Below are 19,381 nucleotides of genomic sequence, written 5' to 3' on the forward strand. Positions count from 1 at the left end.
CTGTTGTCCCCTTAGAACATGTCCATAGTTTTTAAAACAATTGCTGTTTCTAAAAAAAGTACAATTGAGGAAGCACCTTTTGTTACCAATTTTGCAATCTGCCACATTTGTTTTCTTAGATTTGAAGGAAACTAATCCTCACATTTTACTGATCTTAGGGATTAACTCAGTATTTTGTTGTGTTTTCTTGATGCAGAGTACCATCCTCAAGGACTGTCCATGAGGGTCTGAAGAATCAGGAGCTGAGCTCCACAGACTCAGGTATAAGTGCATGCAATCTTAAGGAAAAGACGACCTTTAGCTTCTTTTAATGGACTACATCTAAAAATAACTTAAACAATACCTTTGATTTATGGGATGTAGCTTTATAGAGGGGTCTCTTAATTGTGATTTTAAAGAGTTATAATTGTCTAAGATATATTTAGTTTAATAATTATCTTTAGGCTGGTATTTCTGTCCTTTATAAATGGACATTATAATATTTTAGCCATTATTTACTGATCACTTGTCAGTGTTAAAGGCTCTGGAGGTCAATATATCATCCCTGAGTTTAAATAAAGAAACTTAGGCTTTTCAGATCGTGCTCTTTTTTTTAAACTGGGTGGTTGAGAGGTAGATATTTATTCTTCTTTAAAACCTTTTTATGATATACACACTTTGTATATATATTTTGCAATTAAAAAAAAAACAACAACAAAACACTGAAAAACAGATTGTTCCAGAGGCAATGCCTGATAAATTAGACAAGGACCCTTGCTGGAGGCCCAAGCCTTTTGACCAGGGCTCCTTGGAACTACTCTTGACACCCCTTTGCTGTTTGTATAATGCGTAGCATCTTGGCTCTGTGTGTTTTAGCACAAATTAGGCATTTGGGTGGTATTTAGTAAATGCCTAGAGAAGAAAGGAAACCAAAGCTCAAAGAGGTCACACAGCTTACAGTAGAAGGGTCAGAAATGGAACTCAGATTTTTCTCAAGTTCAAAACCTGCACTTTTGTCTCTTCTACCCACTGCCTTTTCATAACATCATTTATACATAGAGGATCAGGGCTGCGTGACTCCTTATTTTTGACGTGTTACTGACCATTCTAACGCCTACTAAAACTAAAGAATTAAGACATTAATATCTCATGTGACCATAGCCAAAATGTGTTTGCTTTGGGTTTTGTCATATGTCAAGTTACCTTGGAAACAGAGCCTGAGACTCTGATATTTGCATGCAGGAGTTTCACTGGGGAGTGCTTTTTGAAACATTCCTGGGAAGGGTAAAAGATGCAGGACTGGGCAGGGAGAGAAGTTGAGTCACAGTGCAGTTGTAACAGAAGTCTCTTCCAGTCCCACAGGGAGCCTTGGAGCTGGTATAGCCACTGAGTGTCCCTCAGTGGTGTGTCCCTAGAGGTGTGGTGGCCACACCCTTGTACTCCCTCATTGGTCAGTTATTGGAAGTGAGCTGCTTCTCCCTCCCCACCTCACAAAGGGTGGGACCTTGGGCAAGGTAGCTCTCTCCTACTGAGGGGCAGTTCTGGACTGAGAGATGTTCCAGGATAGACTCACAACTGAGAGCTGTAAACGCCCAACATTCCCAGCAGCAGGGAGCATCCCCTGAGAGGATCTGGGTGGCAGAGTTCAAATGGAGAAGTGGGCACCAACATGCTGACCGCTGTGCTAAGACTGGGTTCTTAATTAGAGAATGAACACTATGTACTTCAGGGTGCTATCCACACTGGGCAGTGTACACGCTCGTTTCCTTTTGATTAACAGGCAGTATCCATCAGAAGAGCTTTCTTTGCTTTATATGAAAATGGAAAATGTTTTTGTGTCCTTGAATTTTTTTACATTTAGTAGCTGAATTGCCAACTACTCATATGAGGGGATTAAAAAAACCTTATATTGGAGTACAGTATTCATACAGAAAAATAGTTGAAGAGAGGGGTCTCTAGGCCTAGTTATACCCCGTAATACCTAAAGAACTTAGAGATGTGGTCACAGAATGCTTTTATCCCTCTGAGGAATCGCAGTGATGGGAGGGCTCCCACATCACCAAAGGCTACCAGCATACTAGTTTGGTAGTTTTAAGGGGACAAACTGTAGTTCTGGATAATATTTACCATCACTGTCTAGAAATATTCTAGAATCGATTATTGAGTCGTTGATCTTCAGGAATCATCATGAGTTCTTGAAGTAAATCCTCCACTTCCTGTAGTGATAGAAGTGTGGGGCTCTGGAACAATGTTGCATTAACCAGGAGTTAATCTGCAGTAAGTCAGGATGTTGTTGATCTCAGCAGAGTGATAGCTCTATAATAGACTTGTTGTAAGTATAAGGTATTTCACACTCAGACAGTATGTTAAACTCCAAAATAAGTTAAGTCCTGGCTTTATGTAATGGATATGCTGGTTTTTTTCTTCAATAATTCAGCTTTGGAAACATAGGGTAGAAAACTATTCTGTTCTGAATATTTGTTTCTCTTCATTTCTCAGTTATGATTAATGGAAAATATTGCTGTCCAAAGATATACTTCAACCACCGTTGCTTCTCAGGGCCATATCTTAACAAAGGAAGGATCGCTGAGCTGCCTCAATGTGTGGGACCTGGGAATTGTGTCCTGGTCCTCAGAGAGGTAAGGTTCCCGCCTAGAGTAAAAGAATTTAAGAAATTTCACAGCAGTCTGGTAGACTCATTCAGACAAGGATCAGCGTGCCGTAGGTGTGACAACTCTAAGTTTTATCAAAAGTGACTCACTTTTCTCATGTATTGGGCAGTGAACTAGGCACATAATTATTTTTGCTCCATAGGAAACATTCACCTAAGCAGTTCTTCACGTGGCAGGTTCACCTCTTGTCAGTGTAGAAAGGTCTTCTGTCAGAGACCACGTGAGGACCATGCAGGAGTGAACATGAGAGTAGTCTAAGCCTGAGAGGCTGTGTGGCATTAACCTGGGACCGTGATAGAACTACATACACATCTGCTGGACTTGAGCTTCCCAGGCAGGGTGCTGCACTGTGGGTAAGAGATGTGAGGTTTTCAAACCTATCAGCCCTTAGGGTGGTGAGGCTGTGTCTGGGGAGGCCGGAGCTTCTGTGTGTACCATGACTAGGAAAGGATTTGGAAGCAAATGCTAGAATAATTTTAAATTTGTGGTGCCCGTTTCTTCCTGACCATAATGTTTAGAATATTTAAGAGGGTCTCATTACTGTCTTATTTGCAACTTTGGTCAACTGTCATATCTTCAGTATTATTATTTTGTTAATGTTTGTTAATTAATATGACTAGAATTAATCACCTAGGTGACATTCTAGGGAATAGCAAGGTTCTAATCGTCTGCTTTTCTCCTCCCCAACCCATATTTCTGCTTTAAAAATGGAGCACAGGTCCTCACTTTACTGATCAATGCGGCCTATAAACCCAGTCGTGTCCTTCGGGAGCTGCAGCTGGACAAAGACTCTGTGTGGCATGGATGTGGGGAAGTCCTCAAGGCCAAGTGAGTAGGCTCCCCTGCCCTTTATTCTTTTTATTAATTTTATTTTATTTTTATTTTTATTTTTTGGCTGCATTAGGGGTCTTCATTGCTGCATGTGGGCTTTCTCTAGTTGTGGCTAGCAGGGGCTACTCTTTGTTGCGGTACGTGGGCTTCTCATTGTGGTGGCTTCTCTTGTTGCAGAGCACAGGCTCTAGGCGTGCGGGCTTCAGTAGTTGTGGCATGTGGGCTCAGTAGTTGTGGCTCACGGGCTCTAGAGCACAGGCTCAGTAGTTGTGGCGCACAGGCTTAGTTGCTCCGAGGCATGTGGGATCTTCCCGGACCAGGGCTCGAACCCGTGTCCCCTGCATTGGCAGGCGGATTCTTAAGCACTGTGCCACCAGGGAAGCCCCCCCTGTCCTTTATTCTTAATCACGCTTAACAGGTCACAGAATTGATTCTTCCATGGATAATATTAGGATACTTATGTTCCCTTGGGCAGTGCTTCTTCAACTATTTGTGGTAAAGGACCAGGTTTGTTTTCTTTTTTAAGTTGCTATCCTATTATACTTTTATAAAATATGGTAAAAATGAGTTACAAAAATATGGAATTCAAAAGACATACAATTCAGGAACAGCTTTTTTGTTACTAGATTTAAGAGCCATAAAATTACTTTTGCAAGTTACTGTGAAAGTTTATAAAACATTTGTTCTTGTTTTCTGACCTCATCTTGTCATGGATGGGTAACAGTTGGCAGGTTATATTGGTCTGTGGACCATACTCGTGGAACCACTACTCTAGGATCAAGGAAGACTTAATGAAAGTCACTTTTTTTTTAGTGGTTAGTGTAGAAGTTATTATTTGAAAACCTTAAACATAGGAACAGAAAGCAGGGACCTTATTTTGCTAATTTAAAAAGTCAGCTTTTAGTTGTCATAGCTTACTAGATTATAAATTTAAGTACAATATAAATTCCTCATTGTTTTCAGAGTCCTCAAACTGTAAGGGACATAGAATATTCTAAGAAGCAAAAATATTTTTCAGGTCTGTTAATATACTTGATTTTTCTCTGTGTAATCACTAGCCCAATAAACTTGGTATCTGATGTCTTCCAATGGCAGATACAAAGGAAAGAGTTACCGAGCTACTGTCGAGATAGTGAAAACAGCAGATCGGGTGACTGAATTCTGCCGGCAAACCTGTATCAAACTGGAGTGCTGTCCTAATCTCTTTGGTCCACGGATGGTTCTGGATAAGTGTTCAGAGAACTGCTCTGTACTTACGAAGACTAAATATAGTGAGTCAAGTTTTTTAAATTTGTTAACTGTAGCAGCTGACCATATCTCATATCCTGGAAGGTTTTTATTTTGCAGACATTCAGATATAGCAGAGGTATGCAAACTTTTTCTATAAAGGGCCAGATAATAATATTTTAGGCTACGGGTCATATGATCTCTTTTGCATATTCTTTTTGTTTTGTTTTATTTTAGTTTTTTAAAAGAACACTTTTAAAAATGTAAATACTATTTTTAGCTTGTGGGCCATACCAAAACAGGCCATGGGTCACATTTGGCCTACAGGCCCTAGTTTGCCCACCTTTATGTACAGAGTGTATATAAATTAACTGTTGCATCTAATAGGATATGGAATCTGTTTATACAATCTGCATGTATTTATTACGGGTCCACTGTGTGCTGCCACTGTTCTAGCACTGGGATACAAATGTAAAGAAAAAAATGCCTTTCCTCATTGAGTTTACGTCTTAATGTGGGAGATAGATAATAAACAAGTGAACAAATAGAGAGAAGTACTATGGAGAAAAATGAAGCAAAATAAGCAAAGTAGGAGAGTGAGGAAGGCTAGCAGGTGGGGTGCTGTTCATACAGGTGGCCAAGAAAGTGAAGGAAGCAGGAGAGCTAGCTGTGCAGACACTGGGGTGAGAGTGCTGGGCAGGAGGCAGGAGTATGTCATAACAACACCTGCTGCCTCTCATTGCTTATCTTCTCTTTTGTGAAACTGCAAAAAAAAAAAAAAAAAAAAGGCATTCAGAATGAAATGTTTAATTTGGAGTCTTGTCAAGGCATTGTTACCCAAACACAAAATTCTGATCCTACTTTTCCTTACATCCCACAAGCCCTGATGTCACTTAGGAGAATTAATACAGAGGTGGAGTTTACCTCGTAAAACTTGAAGATTTCTTTTAGGGGTTCCCTAATTTTGGGCCTCTTAAACTTTATCATGCGTGCAAATTATCTGAGGATCTTGTTAAAATAGAGGTTGTGGTTCATCAGGCCTGTGGGTATCTGGGGCCTAAGTGTCTCCATTCCCAACAAGCTCCCAGATGCTGGTGATGCTGCTGATCCAAGGTCCATATTTAGCCTGACAAGTTTTCTAATTAGGATATGAATCACAAAACCATATGGGAGTATATAACCTAGTTTCTATTTATATTTATTGGATTGTAAACTCCAAGAGCAGGGTTTGTCTAACTTATTATTATTGTGTCAGATTCAGCACTTAGTTTAGTAAATTGCAATGATTAGTGGCTAAGTGAAATGTACTGTTCATATAAGCACATGTATAAGTACACCAATTTGAGCCTTTGGAAGTATGTGGATTATGTTATGCTTTTTGTCTTGAATTTATTTTTTACAATGATATAATTGAAATTAGCCTAGATTTTAGGACTCTTTATAATTTTTCCCAATTAGTAATTTGAATGATATCAAATGGATTTATATCCTTTAGTATTCATTTTTTGCAAAAAATTACGTTATATTTTGATATTACTTTAATATGTAACTCAGAGCTAAACTAGGTATATTTCATTTTTGGAATTGTCTCTATATTCTAAAATTTATATGAAAATACAAAGGACCTAAAATAGTCAAAACAATCCTGAAAAAAAAGAGTAAAGTTGGAGGGCTTATTCTATCTGACTTCAAGTTTTACCGTAAACTATAGTAATCAAAAGTGGGGTATTTATGAAAGAATAGTCAAATAGAGTGATAGGACAGAATAGAGGGTCCAGAAATAGAGACAAACATATATAGTTAAAGAATTTTCAACAAAAATGATAAATTTAATGGGAAAGGAATTTCTTTCAACAAATGGCACTGGTACAATTGGATATCCAAATCGAAAATGCAAAAACAACTCCCTGGCTCCACCTCACTATATACAAAAATTTATTCAAGGTAATTAATCATAGACCTAATGTAAAAGCTAAACTATAAAGCTTCTAGAAGAAAACAAAAGAGGTATCCTCAAGATCTTGAGCTAGGCAAAGGTTGCTTAGAGAGGACACAGAATTCACTAACCTGAGGGAAAAACTAATACATTAAACATTACCGAAATTAAAACTTTTGCTCTCTTAATAATACTATTTACAAAAAGGAAAAGACAATCCACAGTCTTGGAGAAAATATTCCTGTTTATTTGTTTGTTTTGGCATCCCTGAGGGGGCACAGATGAGAAAATACTCTTAATACGTATATCCAACAAAGAACTTGTCTCCAGAATATATTAAAAACTCTCGGGGCTTCCCTGGTGGCGCAGTGGTTGAGAATCTGCCTGCAAATGCAGGGGACACGGGTTCGAGCCCTGGTCTGGGAAGATCCCACATGCCGCGGAGCAACCAGGCCCGTGAGCCACAACTACTGAGCCTGCGCGTCTGGAGCCTGTGCTCCGCAACAAGAGAGGCCGCGATAGTGAGAGGCCCGCGCACCGCGATGAAGAGTGGCCCCCGCTCGCTGCAACTAGAGAAAGCCCTCGCACAGAAACGAAGACCCAACACAGCCATAAATAAATAAATAAATAAAAATTAAAAAAAAAAAACACATAGATTAAAAACTCTCACAACTCAATAAAAAGAGGAGTTTTGAAACTAGAGAAAGCTGGTAGTTGTACAACGTGACTGCACTAATACCACTAAATTGTACATTTTTATATGTTTAGTTGTTTGTTATGTGACTTTTACCTCGATTTAAAAATAAGTAAATAAAAAGAGAAACAAAATGATCTGGTATTCGATAGTGGTGATGCCTGCACAACAGTGTATTCATTCATAGTCTGTGTCTAAAGACCGTTGAATATGTACAAATGATGGATTTTATGTTATGTGAATTATATCTCAGTAAAAAATTAAATAAACAGAGAAAACCATTTTAAAAAGTGAATAAAAGACTTGAATAAACGCTTCACCAAAAAAAGATATGCAAATGGCCAATAAGTACATGAAAATGTGTTCAGTAGCATTAGTCATCAGGGAAGTGCAGATTTAAGCTATGATAAGAAATTACTGTATATCCACTAGATTGGCTAAAATGAAAATTACTGACAATTCCACATGTTGGCGGAGGTGTACAGAGCAGCTACATCTCTCGTACATTGCTGGTGGAGTGTAAAATTATATAACCCTTTTGGAAAACTGTTAGCAGTCTCTTTAAAGGTAATCATATGTCTACCATATGATCCAACAATTCCATTCCTAGGTATTTACCCAAGGAAGATGAAAACATTGCCCACTAAAAGCCTTGTACAAGAATGTTCACTACAACTTAATAATTGCCAAAATCTGGAAACAACCAGGGGCCCATCAGCAGGAGAATAGATAAACTGGTATATTCATACAATGGTATGCTCTTCATCAATATGAAGAAATGTACTACTCATACACACAACATAGATGAAACTCAAAAACATTATGCTGGGACTTCCCTGGTGGCGCAGTGGTTAAGAAGCCAATCTGCCTGCCAATGCAGGGGACATGGTTTGATCCCTGGTCTGGGAGGATCCCACATGCCACAGAGCAACTAAGCCCACGTGCCACAACTACTGACCCTGTGCTCTAGAGCCTGCACGCCACAACTACTGAGCCTGCACACCACAACTACTGAGCCTGCATGCCCTAGAGCCCGCGTGCCGCAACTACTGAGCCTGTGAGCCACAACTACTGAAGCCCGCATGCTCTAGGGCCTGTGTGCTGTAACTGCTGAGCCCACGTGCTGCAACTACTGAAGCCTGTGCGCCTAGAGCCCGTGCTCCACAGCAAGAGAAGCCACCGCAACGAGAAGCCCGTGCAACTAAGAGTAGGCCCCGCTCACCGCAACTAGAGAAAGCCCACGTGCAGCAACGAAGACCCAATGCAGCCGAAGATTAAAAAAAAGTTAAAATTAAAAAAAAAAGAAGAAACACTTAAAAAAAAATTATACTGAGTGAAAGAAGCCTTGTTGGAAAGAGTATTTACTGAATGATTCCTTAGATGAGGCAAAACTAATCTATAGTGGTGGAAATTAGAATAATGATTATTTCTGGTGAGGGGGACTAACTAGGAAGTGACCCTGGGAACTTTCTAGGTTAGTAGAGATGTTCTGTATCTTGTTAGGGGGAGGATTATTCAGGTTTATGCATTTGTCAGTTACTAATCAAACTGTATATTCAGAATCTATAGTCAAGATTATTCCATTGTATGGAACTTAACCTTAATCAAATACACTGTACCCATGTTGTGCTATGCTAGTGGAATCTCTTGTGGTTTGAGGTACACAAAAATAATGAAGCTACTTCGTTTTTCTTTGTCATTCACATTTAGCACACTACTATGGAAAGAAGAAAAATAAAAGAATTGGGAGGCCACCTGGTGGGCATAGTAACTTAGCATGTGCCCTGAAAAAAGCGAGTAAGAGGAGAAAGAGGCGAAAAAATGTCTTTGTTCATAAGAAGAAACGCTCCTCTGCATCTGTTGATAATACCCCAGCTGGCTCTCCCCAGGTACGAGGTCTATGATGTACCTGTAATGTCTAGAAGCCAAGAGATCCCTGCTTTATGATACAGACAGAAGGAATACCTGCAGGTCTTTCTATTCGGATCTCTGGCCAATGGAAGATGGTCTCGTGGTCCAGGAACTGATTTGTCCTGAATTTCATTGAGACTTCTCTCCTTGTCCTCTAGGGAAGTGGAGGTGAAGATGAGGATGACCCAGATGAAGGGGATGATGACTCCCTAAGTGAGGGCAGTACATCTGAGCAACAGGATGAGCTACAGGAAGAGTCAGAAATGTCAGAAAAAAAATCATGCTCCTCCTCTCCCACCCAAAGTGAGATATCCACATCACTGCCTCCAGACAGACAGAGAAGAAAAAGAGAGCTTCGCACTTTTTCATTTTCTGATGATGAGAATAAACCTCCTTCACCAAAGGTACCCGTTTTAAAACTACAGTGTCTTTTTTTCTCTCTTGACAATTTCCCTCTAGAATCTAATCGTTAATGATGTTGGCGTTACATTTATTTCACTATGGCTTCAGTTGAATTTCCTGGGTCTTTTTTTAAAACATCCCAAATTCAGTGATTTACTTGCGTTTCAGGGATTATTTGGAGATCAACTACTTATCAGGAGGAAAGTCTCTCTCAGAATGGCTGCTTGTTTTAAGTAAAAAAAAGTTTCATTGGTAGTTTATTAGTAACTTGTCATTTAGTTTAGGGAAAACTGCCTTTTGATATTTTTCATAATATATGTGGTTTTGTAGTAATAAATTATCTTTTTGGTTCTGATTAAACCATTTGGTTTGGTAGATTCATACATGTGTATTAACACATACATGCATTATAAGAATGGCAGTTAAGTTAGTGTTTTAAAACTGGATTGCTTTTTAAATATAGTCTGTGAACAGAAGTGGTTAAAAACGATTTCTCCTGATAATTTAGTTAAGCCTTCTCTTATTAGAAATACCAGCCCATTTACTTCTGCACCCTGCCAGAGAGTGACCTGAAATAAACCAAGGAACAAGTGGAAGATTTTAAAACTATTTTTCTCCGTTAAATTGTCCAAATTATTTGTGCTGAAACTTTGAGATGAATTCTTGTCCGTTAATATTTCTTATTATAAAAGACAAACATTTCCTGAGTACCTAATGTGTATGGACCTTTGCCATCCTTGCTGGGAGAAATCATGTCCTAAAACCACTTTAAATCCTGCCTTAAAGGGTTATGACTTTATGTAGAGACTTTCTTAGAATGAAATAGCTCTAACACCATTTGGTTTGCTTTTGTCGTGGGGAATGAAGGAAATAAGGATTGAAGTTTCTGAAAGGCTTCACCTGGACAGTAACCCCCTGAAGTGGAGTGTGGCGGATGTTGTGCGGTTCATCAGATCCACCGACTGTGCTCCCTTAGCAAGAATATTCCTAGACCAGGTAATCACAGAGACCTTGAGGTTTTAGTAATGTATCTCTTTAGCAGAGGGCTGTGGAGGTAATAGCAATTTATTTACAAGTCTAAGGAAAAATATTTCTATCCAAAATGAAAAAAAAGTATTTCCCTTCTCAGGAGTAGAACTATGATAAAAAGTTACTTATCTGACTGCCTCCATAGTTGAAGCAGATTATATTATTGCATTCTCATTTTTCCTAAGAGTTTGTTTCCATCCCCTATTAAATAGCTTTAAATTACGCATGCTATACTTAATTATCCTCCTCTTTTCCAAAATAACGATCTGCTTGTTTTAAAAAATAATTAACATCTATAGTGTGTTAGGCTCTAACAGAAATAGTCTGTGGCCTTAAGTATTGAGATAAATTTTGTTTTGATAATTGAGGAGATTCAAAACGGAACATCTTTGAAAAGCTGGTCAGGCTTTTATGAATGTTACAGAGTAGGAAAACATTGCAGTTTATAGGTAATATTTTCTTTCAGATTTAGAAAGAGTCCTCTAAAAAGATATTTCTTCTGGCACATTTAGTTGCCGGTTACTGTAGGCTAGTTAATTTACTGGATTTCTGCAGAGCAGAATGGATTCTTACCCTTGGTAAAACTTTTATTACTCATTCTTTTATTTTTTTAATTTATTTGGCTGTGTTGGGTCTTAGTTGCGGCATGCAGGCTTCTCTCTAGTTATTAGTTGCGGCATGCAGGCTTCTCTCTAGTTACGGCACGCAGGCTCTCTAGTTGTGACTCACAGGCTCAGTAGTTGTGGCACACGGGCTGCAGAGCATGCAGGCTCAGTAGTCGCAGTGCATGGGCTTAGTGGCCCCACAGCATGTGGGATCTTAGTTCCCCGACCAGGGATCGAACCCGCGTCCCCTGCATTGGAAGGTGGATTCTTAACCACTGGACCACCAGGGAAGTCCCCTTTATTACTAATTCTGAAGATTGATTAGTATGGAGGACTATGAGAGGCATTTAAAAGGAAGTGTGTGATACTTCTGTAAAGGGAAAAAGTGATGAAAGGAAAAGCACAGGGACTTTTGATTTTGACAAAGCGAAGTGAACCAGGGCTGTAATGGTCGAGCTGCCACTCATATGCACATCACAGATGATTTGTATTTTATGCTTTAACAGGAAATTGATGGGCAGGCCCTGTTGCTCCTTACCCTTCCCACCGTTCAAGAGTGCATGGACTTAAAACTGGGCCCTGCCATCAAACTTTGCCATCACATAGAGAGGATCAAGTTTGCTTTTTATGAACAGTTTGCCAACTGAGAAGGACAACCAAAGTGAGCTGTATCTTTGAAGCACAAATGCAGCAAATCCTTCGCCCTGCTCTACAAGTGGAGCTGAAATAGTCCTGGGGCTCTGGGCCCTGCAGGTGTCGGCTTGCTCTCTTTGCACTTTCAGGGAAGGAGGACCCACACTTGAGTAAGCAAAAACTGCACAGAAGTGGCTCTCCTGCCAGTGAAAATGTGGGCATCTCTTGTTCAGCAGATTGCAGTTTTAAAAAAATAAAGGTTGTGAAGAAAAGACTCATATAAGAAGAATAAGCATTTCCACTGGTGTGGCCTGAAAACGAAGAATAATCTAGGTTGCTGCAAAGCACCCTTTTGGTTTTCTTTTTGTTCTTTCTGTTCCTTCCCGTTCCTTCCCACTGTAGATTGAACTTTGTTCTCTGCTTTCTCTTTCTTGGAAAGAGAGAACATAGCTTTAAGTCAGCACTGATTTGGGACTGTGCCTAAGGCACATCAGTGCTTCATTGTCATTGTGTTTTTTAAGCTTTTTTAAATTAAAACAGTTCATTTTGGGGATGATTATGTGGCTCTAGGGTTTTGAATGTACAGTCACACTTTGATCCATTTTAAAATCTATTCTTAGGAGTTCCTTTGTTTACTACCTCTGTTGATAATTGAGCTTATAGCCATGTATGAGGTTGTTTTAATGATACCATTTTTAAGCTACATGAACACTAAAACTATGACAGAGTTGGAGGAAAAAAAACACTGTTTGCTTTCTTAAAAATAATGTGTGGCACTTAACACCAATTCCTTAACTGACTGATCTAAGAACTCTACTGTCATTGTTTTGCATCTTGAGCCAGGTTGGGCTGCCTTTTTCAAGTAGTTCAAAGATTGTTGCTATTTCAGTTGAATTGCTTTCTCCCTATTAGTTCTCGAAGGGACTTCAGAGGCTTTTATTTTGTGTTTACTTTTCTCTACAGTTGTTTGTCTTTCATTTTGAGAGTCCTCACTTGGGGTAAAAATCAGTAGGTGTTCCCTGGACCCACAGTAAAGCCCATTTCCCCACCTTTCTCGGTGTCTCCAGGCAGATAGTGTAGAAGCACAACAGAGAAAATAAGTTTTAGGAGGGGTGATGCAGAGCATGGCATTTCCGTCACAGTATGTCCTCAGTGGCTGGGTAATGATTGAGAGATGGTTAAGGATTCTAGAAATGTCTTTGCCTAGTCATGTTTACTCTTTCTTTGGTTAAACCTTTAAATTGAATGTATTCTACGGTCAATTCCCACTCAACAACTCAAGTTTTCTTTTAGGTGTTTCTTTTGACCCAGCTCAAGTTGGTATTAAACAGGCAAATTTTCACTTATGCTTGCACTGTTAGCTATTATAGAATAATAGCATTTGCTGTACTGTTCCAGCCATGTGGAATGAGGAAAGATACATAGGTTGCTTCCTTTAAATGGTTTGCTTTGCTGAGTGTGTGTGTGTGTGTGTGTGTGTGTGTGTGTTTTAATTATCCTAGTTACCTGCAAATATATAACCTAATCATTCCTCTTCAAGATTTGAAAATGTTTTAAAACTACAAACTGGGTAAATTCTAAACAGCTATACAAATATAAGGTAATTTTATTACAAATTTAAACTGATTGTGATTTTTTTCCTTTTCTTCCCCCGCTGCCCCACGTGTTTTTATGGACCTTGGCAAACATTTGTAGTCTGAATCTTCTCTTCATTGGATAATTTATGAACCACCTTAACTCAGGCCCTCCAACCAAACCATATATTAAAGCATCAACTCTTTGCTTAGGTTACTACCAGATATACCTGGAAAGACACTTCATTTAAGTAGAAGTTAGTATGTTTGAACTTATCGGAGATGTAGTTTTTAAAGTTTTGATTGATTCTATGCCCCTGGAAGAGAAGCATATATAAGATGCTTGGGAACAGTTAGCATTAAGCAGATAGAGTTTTGGCGGGAGGGGAGGGGGCGGGGGAGGCGGGTATCTTGCATAATAAAATTTCCTGAGAGCTCAGCAGTCAAGGCACTAAGGCAGAGTTCCTTGAAGAAGATCAATGAAACAAAAAAAGTCTGGAACTAATTAACATTGTTGTCTTATTTAGGAAAATGAGATTTTCTATAAGAGAATTTACCAAATGTAACAGTGAATATGTTATAATTTCTCTCTCTTGACTTCTTCGGGAACCATAGAATTTAAAACACCTCCCTTCACAGGTGAGGGGGCAAAGCCCCTGCAAGATGAAACACACGGCCCTAAGTAGTAGTCTCTGATCAGGTAGAGTCGGGCCCCAGCCAGCTTGTCTGTTTATGCCATGATTATTCAAGCTCAGCTTTCTCCCAGAGAGAAGCTGACTCTAAATTGGACAAGTAAGTAGGGTTTCCCTTAATATTTTTTGCATTCTCATACCAAGATAATAGTTTATCAGGCAACTACATTAAAGAAGTATTATATACCCCCAGCACCTATTCCTGGCTGTCACAGAAGAGAGGATAATTGTTTGGGAATTTGGCACAGGGCTTTTTTTTTTATTTTTAAGTATAAAATTTAGACTCCATTTGCCTCATAATGTGGCTGGGGCTGGACTGGCCAGCGGCGACAGTCTGATTGTCGTGATTCTGAAACAGATGTTAAGCCTGATAACAGCTCACCGTGTTGGGGTAAAATGTTTGTTATGTTGCAATAGGTATATGAACTTTGGTTTTTAAAGATACCAACCTCTTAAATCTGTGCGAGGTACATTATGAGGGACTGCATTTGTCTAAGTTTCACCTTCAGCTGGCTCCATAGCCTCCCTAAGGTCAGGAAGTTTTCCAGGATCCATTTTTGATCCTGAATTGACAAGCTTGGAAACAGGTGAATGGATTATATCATGCTCCTGGACCTTGAAGTTGACTGACCAATGTAAGCCTATTATTGTAGTGCTGGTGTCTTAGGGAAACCTTTTACTGCATGCGAAGATTTGCTGTGACATTTTGACTATATTTTGTGGGCTTCTGGGGACTGTGCTGTTTTCATTTGTAAACCACCTCCATTCCTCTCCGTTGAAGCAGAACTGAGGCGGCTAATGCAGGAAATGCATTAATGGGAGCTTTTGTCCTATCTGCCTTTCTTTAGCATTGTAGGTGGCTCCCAGCATCTACATTATAGATATAAGAGGTCAGGGAAGGATAGTTACCAACCTCTGGAAGGGATGGGCTTCTTGGGTAAATATTTATTGAATTACGATAGAGGCAGTCATAGAAAACCAGTTCAGAACTTGACCATTATATGCTCCTTCTCCTGGAAGTAAAATTTTTCTCACTGTGAGAGAGACGGCATTGGACCAAAGCTTCCTGAGGACTTGAATACATTTTACTTGTACCAATTCAGTCACTAATACCATAACTGAATACAGAGTAAAAGCTTTAGGAGGCCTCAGGTTGGATAGTACTCAGAACCATCCCCTCCCCCAAGCCAGAAAGTATTTCTGGGGCACACACAGAACATCAGGGAACTGTAGGTAAGATTTAACTAAATGGGGACACTGGGAAAACTATCATAGGCACTTCTGTTTACTTGGTGCCTATCACCAAAGACATTTATTTAAGATACCATGTGCTGGTTTGATTGATGCCCACAGATTCTCTGAGAGAGCTGTTAGGAGCATAGCCTCGGCAGTGGAAACACACACCAAGTTTGAACTTTGGTCCTGTATATTGGGGATGTTTGTGTGTGTGTGTGTGTGTGTGTGTGTGTGTGTGTGTGTGTCTATAAGTTCAAAAGTGTTCCGTGTTATCAGTTGGCCTTTTGAAGATGAAGGAGAGGGGAGCACTAGCAAATGAAGTATAAATCTCAGTAGGGACTGGGTACCCCCTTTAAAAATTTGAATGTCTTTGGTCCTGGGTCCACCCAAAGTAACCACGTGTCATGGTCATGGTGCTGGCTCGGAAACCCTGTAGGACAGAGCCTCCTGCAAAACCAAAAAGAAATCAATCACTTTCATGCATGTATAACTCTTCCTTGATTTTATTCACTTTACAATGTTTTGCTAGTGAATTTTGATGATTCCCTCCCATTGTGTCAGGATGTGCATACTTTGGAAATTTGAATTTATCTAAATAAGTCACCTGTGGACTTGGAGTTTTGGCAGGAGAGTTCTAAACTCCAAGCCCAGTCCAAACGGATCTGGTTCCAAGCCTGCTCACCTGGGATTTCCTCTGTACTTGTACCAGATTTCACAGGTAGTTCTGTTTCTGAGGGCAGCCTTAGGGGTGAAGGTATAGAAGGTGGTGGGCCATAAGTGCACTGGAGATCGATTTTCTTCGTTCTAGGGTTTCAGAAGTCTTAGATTTTTGCAAGAACCAGCAAAACCAGGAGTGGGGTTGGAGGAATGGAGAAGTAGGCCTAAAACTCCATTCCTTTATGTCTTTTCTGACCTGACACACCATTTGGGTCTGTTCTGGTGCCGTGGCCTATCGCAAAGGACTGTCTTCAAGGGAAACAAGCCACAGCCTTGCCGGACATGTCTTTAACTCCAGCAGTAATGGAGTTAAAGCTGTGGGACACAAGGGTCTCCGACTATGTCTGGAGGCAAAGGATGACACTGGCTAGTGATACTAAGCTACCGTTACTAATAGGTGTGCCTGTTCTCAGGATGCGTGGGAACTCAGTCCTACGGGTTTCTACACATTTTAGTTTATCTAACTGCATGCCTAACTTGGCAGAGTGGATGTGAGCAAATAGTGTTGAAAGGATGAAGGTAGGCTCTTGGGGCTAATCAAGTCACAAAGCAGATGACTGAGGGAGGTTACAAAGTTTAGACAAAGTTAAAACTTATCTCCTTTTGCAAGAAGTCTCTAGGGAAGTGTACTTTGAATGTTTCTCTTCAGATTTTTAAGTGCTCATTTTTTTCCTCTTCTTTTTTTTTTCTTTTTTGTTGACTATTCTCTGAAGACAATCAGAGGCCTGCGGGGGTGGGACTCCTGGCTGGTTCCAGCACTGTCCTTAGGCCCTTTTCTAATACTAACTCGTTGGAACTGATGCACTTTAATGTATGTTGTCCTTTCTTTTTTTTTTTAAGCTGCTTGTTTGGAACAAAATGAAATGCATATTGCGTTGTATCCTTCCTGCTTACTGTTTTTCTCTTAATTTTAAAAGTTATGCATTGAGGATAAAGTATACTTAAGGAGAAATATGCACAAGAATACCTATTAAAATAACTCCCATCAAGTTTGATGGTATAACTTCAAGGGATTAAAAAATAACTATTTTGGATGAATATTTTGCGTGGGTTTTTTTTTTTTTTTTTGGTTTGTAAATAAGTGTATATAAACGTGTGGTATGTTATGACAGTTTTAAGTGGTCGTGAGAAAATTAAAACAGGTCTTAAGGTATATTTAACTTCCTTTGACAGCAAAGAAGGCATCTTGACCAGAGTAAATCCTTCAAAACTGTTTCCAGTGGGACCTCAGAGAATCATCTCTGAATGGAGGAGAAAGTTCCTACCTGCTTCAATAAAATTAACCTTTCCAGAATTCTCCCCCCATCCTGCTGTCTGATCCTTTCCCCTCTGATCTGGGTACTTTTTAATTGCCGTTCAGAAAAGGTAGGAAGAGCAGAATTTCCCATAGTGAGCTTGCTCCCGGCACCGAGGACTCTGCCCCGATCTCTGAAGACTGCTTCTTGTTCTTTACATTTGCCTTGGCACAGCAGCGACGGGCCTTAGGGTTCCTCCACATCTGGATGTGCAGAGCACTGCTTTGTCAAAAAAATTCATTTTTCAGCTCTATGTGCAGTTTTCCTTGAGCTGTGTCTTCAAGCAATTAATAATCTCCTTATGCCCAACTACAATCTCTTCGGCTTTAAGGACACATCCTATTGCTTGGTTCTCTCTAAACGTGGACTGTGACTGCTGAGCATACACACCCATAAGGGACCTTCTTAGACTTAAAGACGGTAATGCAATTTTTCCTTACCTGTTTATTTTCCTAACCTGATTTTCTGTATTTTCCCATGGTCAATACTTGTGGAGAGTTTTTAATTTTATAAATTAAAAATCAATTTAATTTAAAAAGCATTTTGTTGCATGCTCTCTGTGCCAGGCACTATGTTGGATTCAAAGCCGAGTAAAAAATCAGTTCCTGCCCTCAGGAGGCTCACACTCAGCTGGGAGAGAGAGGTGTGTACAGCTGTCTAATTTAGCAGTCTGAAAAGTTCTGGTGGAGCAGCACACACAAGGTAATGTGGATGCACAGTGGGGACAGGGGTGTCAGGCAGGCCTTCAAGCATGCGTAGCAGTTCATGGAGCAGGGAAAAGGGAACAGTATTCCATGCAGCTAGAATGCCATGTAAAGGCACAGAGGTGTGGAAGTGCATTGTAAGAGAAGGGCTGGGGAATTGGCTCTAGGGAGCCAGTAGCATTTGTGTTCTCCAGATAATCAAGTTAATATTCCTATTAACCAAGAAAGCTTTTGGATAGCATTGAACCTTTTATGTAATTGGAATTTCTTGATGGCTATCTTTAGGGGAACTTTCCCTAGGTTTGGTATTTATTGTTCAACAAGTGTACCCCAATGTCTACTGGAATAATACTGTGTGTACACTGGCATTAAATGGATGCAGTCCTGGTCAGGGACCTGAGAGCACCAACAAGAGGTGTCTGGAGAAAAGCCAGAGGCGGTTGAGAGGGTAGGTGACAGAACGGGGACTAAAGGCCCTAGTAGAGGAAGGGAGCAGGTTCTGAGGAGTCAGAAAGGGTTGAGTGGGAATAAATGTGAGTGTGTGTGGAGGGAGGCCCTGGAGACTGACAAATACCAACAACCTGGTTTTTATGAATCACGTTCAAAATGAACAAGATGGGGCTATATCCACGTGTTTACAGCATATACCCTGTATATTTTAAAATGAAGGCAGTTGGATTGAAATGACCATTTAAATTACGTTTATGGGAGGAAAAGTCGATTCGGGGCCTGAATGATGAATCTAAGACAAGCCTTTGGCCAGGATACTGGTACTAACAAGGAAAGTACAAGGACGCCGAAGGTCTGGGTTGGAAAGAATATGCTTGTGTGCGGAGTCAGATTGTTTTCCTCAACGACCTGCCTCAGAATAATCCAGGCTGCTTGCCGAAAATGCAGATTGTTGGCCACCGTCTCAGAACAACTGAATCGGAATCTGGGGGTGGAATCCAGAAGTATTTTTTCATAAATTCTTCAGGGGTTTATCTTAGAGGGGAAAAAATTTTTTTGTCACAGATCTAACCTGCTCCTGCCCTCCCAACCTGGAGCTCGGAGTCCAGGCTCGGGCTCTCAATCCGTTTTGCGCAGCCCAGCTCACCTGGTCTGTTCTACCTGTGGTCAGGACCCAAGACACCGCTCCCTCTCCGGCCGGAGCCCCGCCCCTGGTGGGGGGGGGGGGAGTAGGAGCGGCCAAGGCCCGCCCCCACGCCGGGCCTGCCCAATCAGGCGCTGCGGTCTCAGACGTC

The 19,381-nt window shown here is 40.4% G+C and overlaps 1 protein-coding gene across 9 annotated transcripts in view; it reads left to right on the forward strand.

Moving 5' to 3' along the window:
• The window catches only part of SFMBT1 (Scm like with four mbt domains 1), a 138,745-nt gene extending 119,469 nt beyond the window's left edge, over positions 1-19,276 (forward strand). For 8 of the 9 annotated variants that reach the window (XM_082348159.1, XM_082348157.1, XM_082348155.1 and 5 more), the window contains 8 exons: positions 197-261; positions 2,479-2,618; positions 3,370-3,479; positions 4,578-4,753; positions 9,050-9,228; positions 9,409-9,654; positions 10,520-10,648; positions 11,793-17,299. In XM_082348159.1, coding sequence (XP_082204285.1) covers positions 197-261; positions 2,479-2,618; positions 3,370-3,479; positions 4,578-4,753; positions 9,050-9,228; positions 9,409-9,654; positions 10,520-10,648; positions 11,793-11,933 — 1,186 coding nt within the window. In that variant the 3' untranslated portion in view covers positions 11,934-17,299. The other variant, XM_082348162.1, reaches the window with a different exon arrangement.
• The last annotated feature ends 105 nt before the right edge of the window (positions 19,277-19,381 follow it).

The sequence above is a fragment of the Balaenoptera borealis genome (assembly GCF_965194805.1).
Source record: "Balaenoptera borealis genome assembly, chromosome: 12".
Lineage (NCBI taxonomy): Eukaryota > Metazoa > Chordata > Mammalia > Artiodactyla > Balaenopteridae > Balaenoptera > Balaenoptera borealis.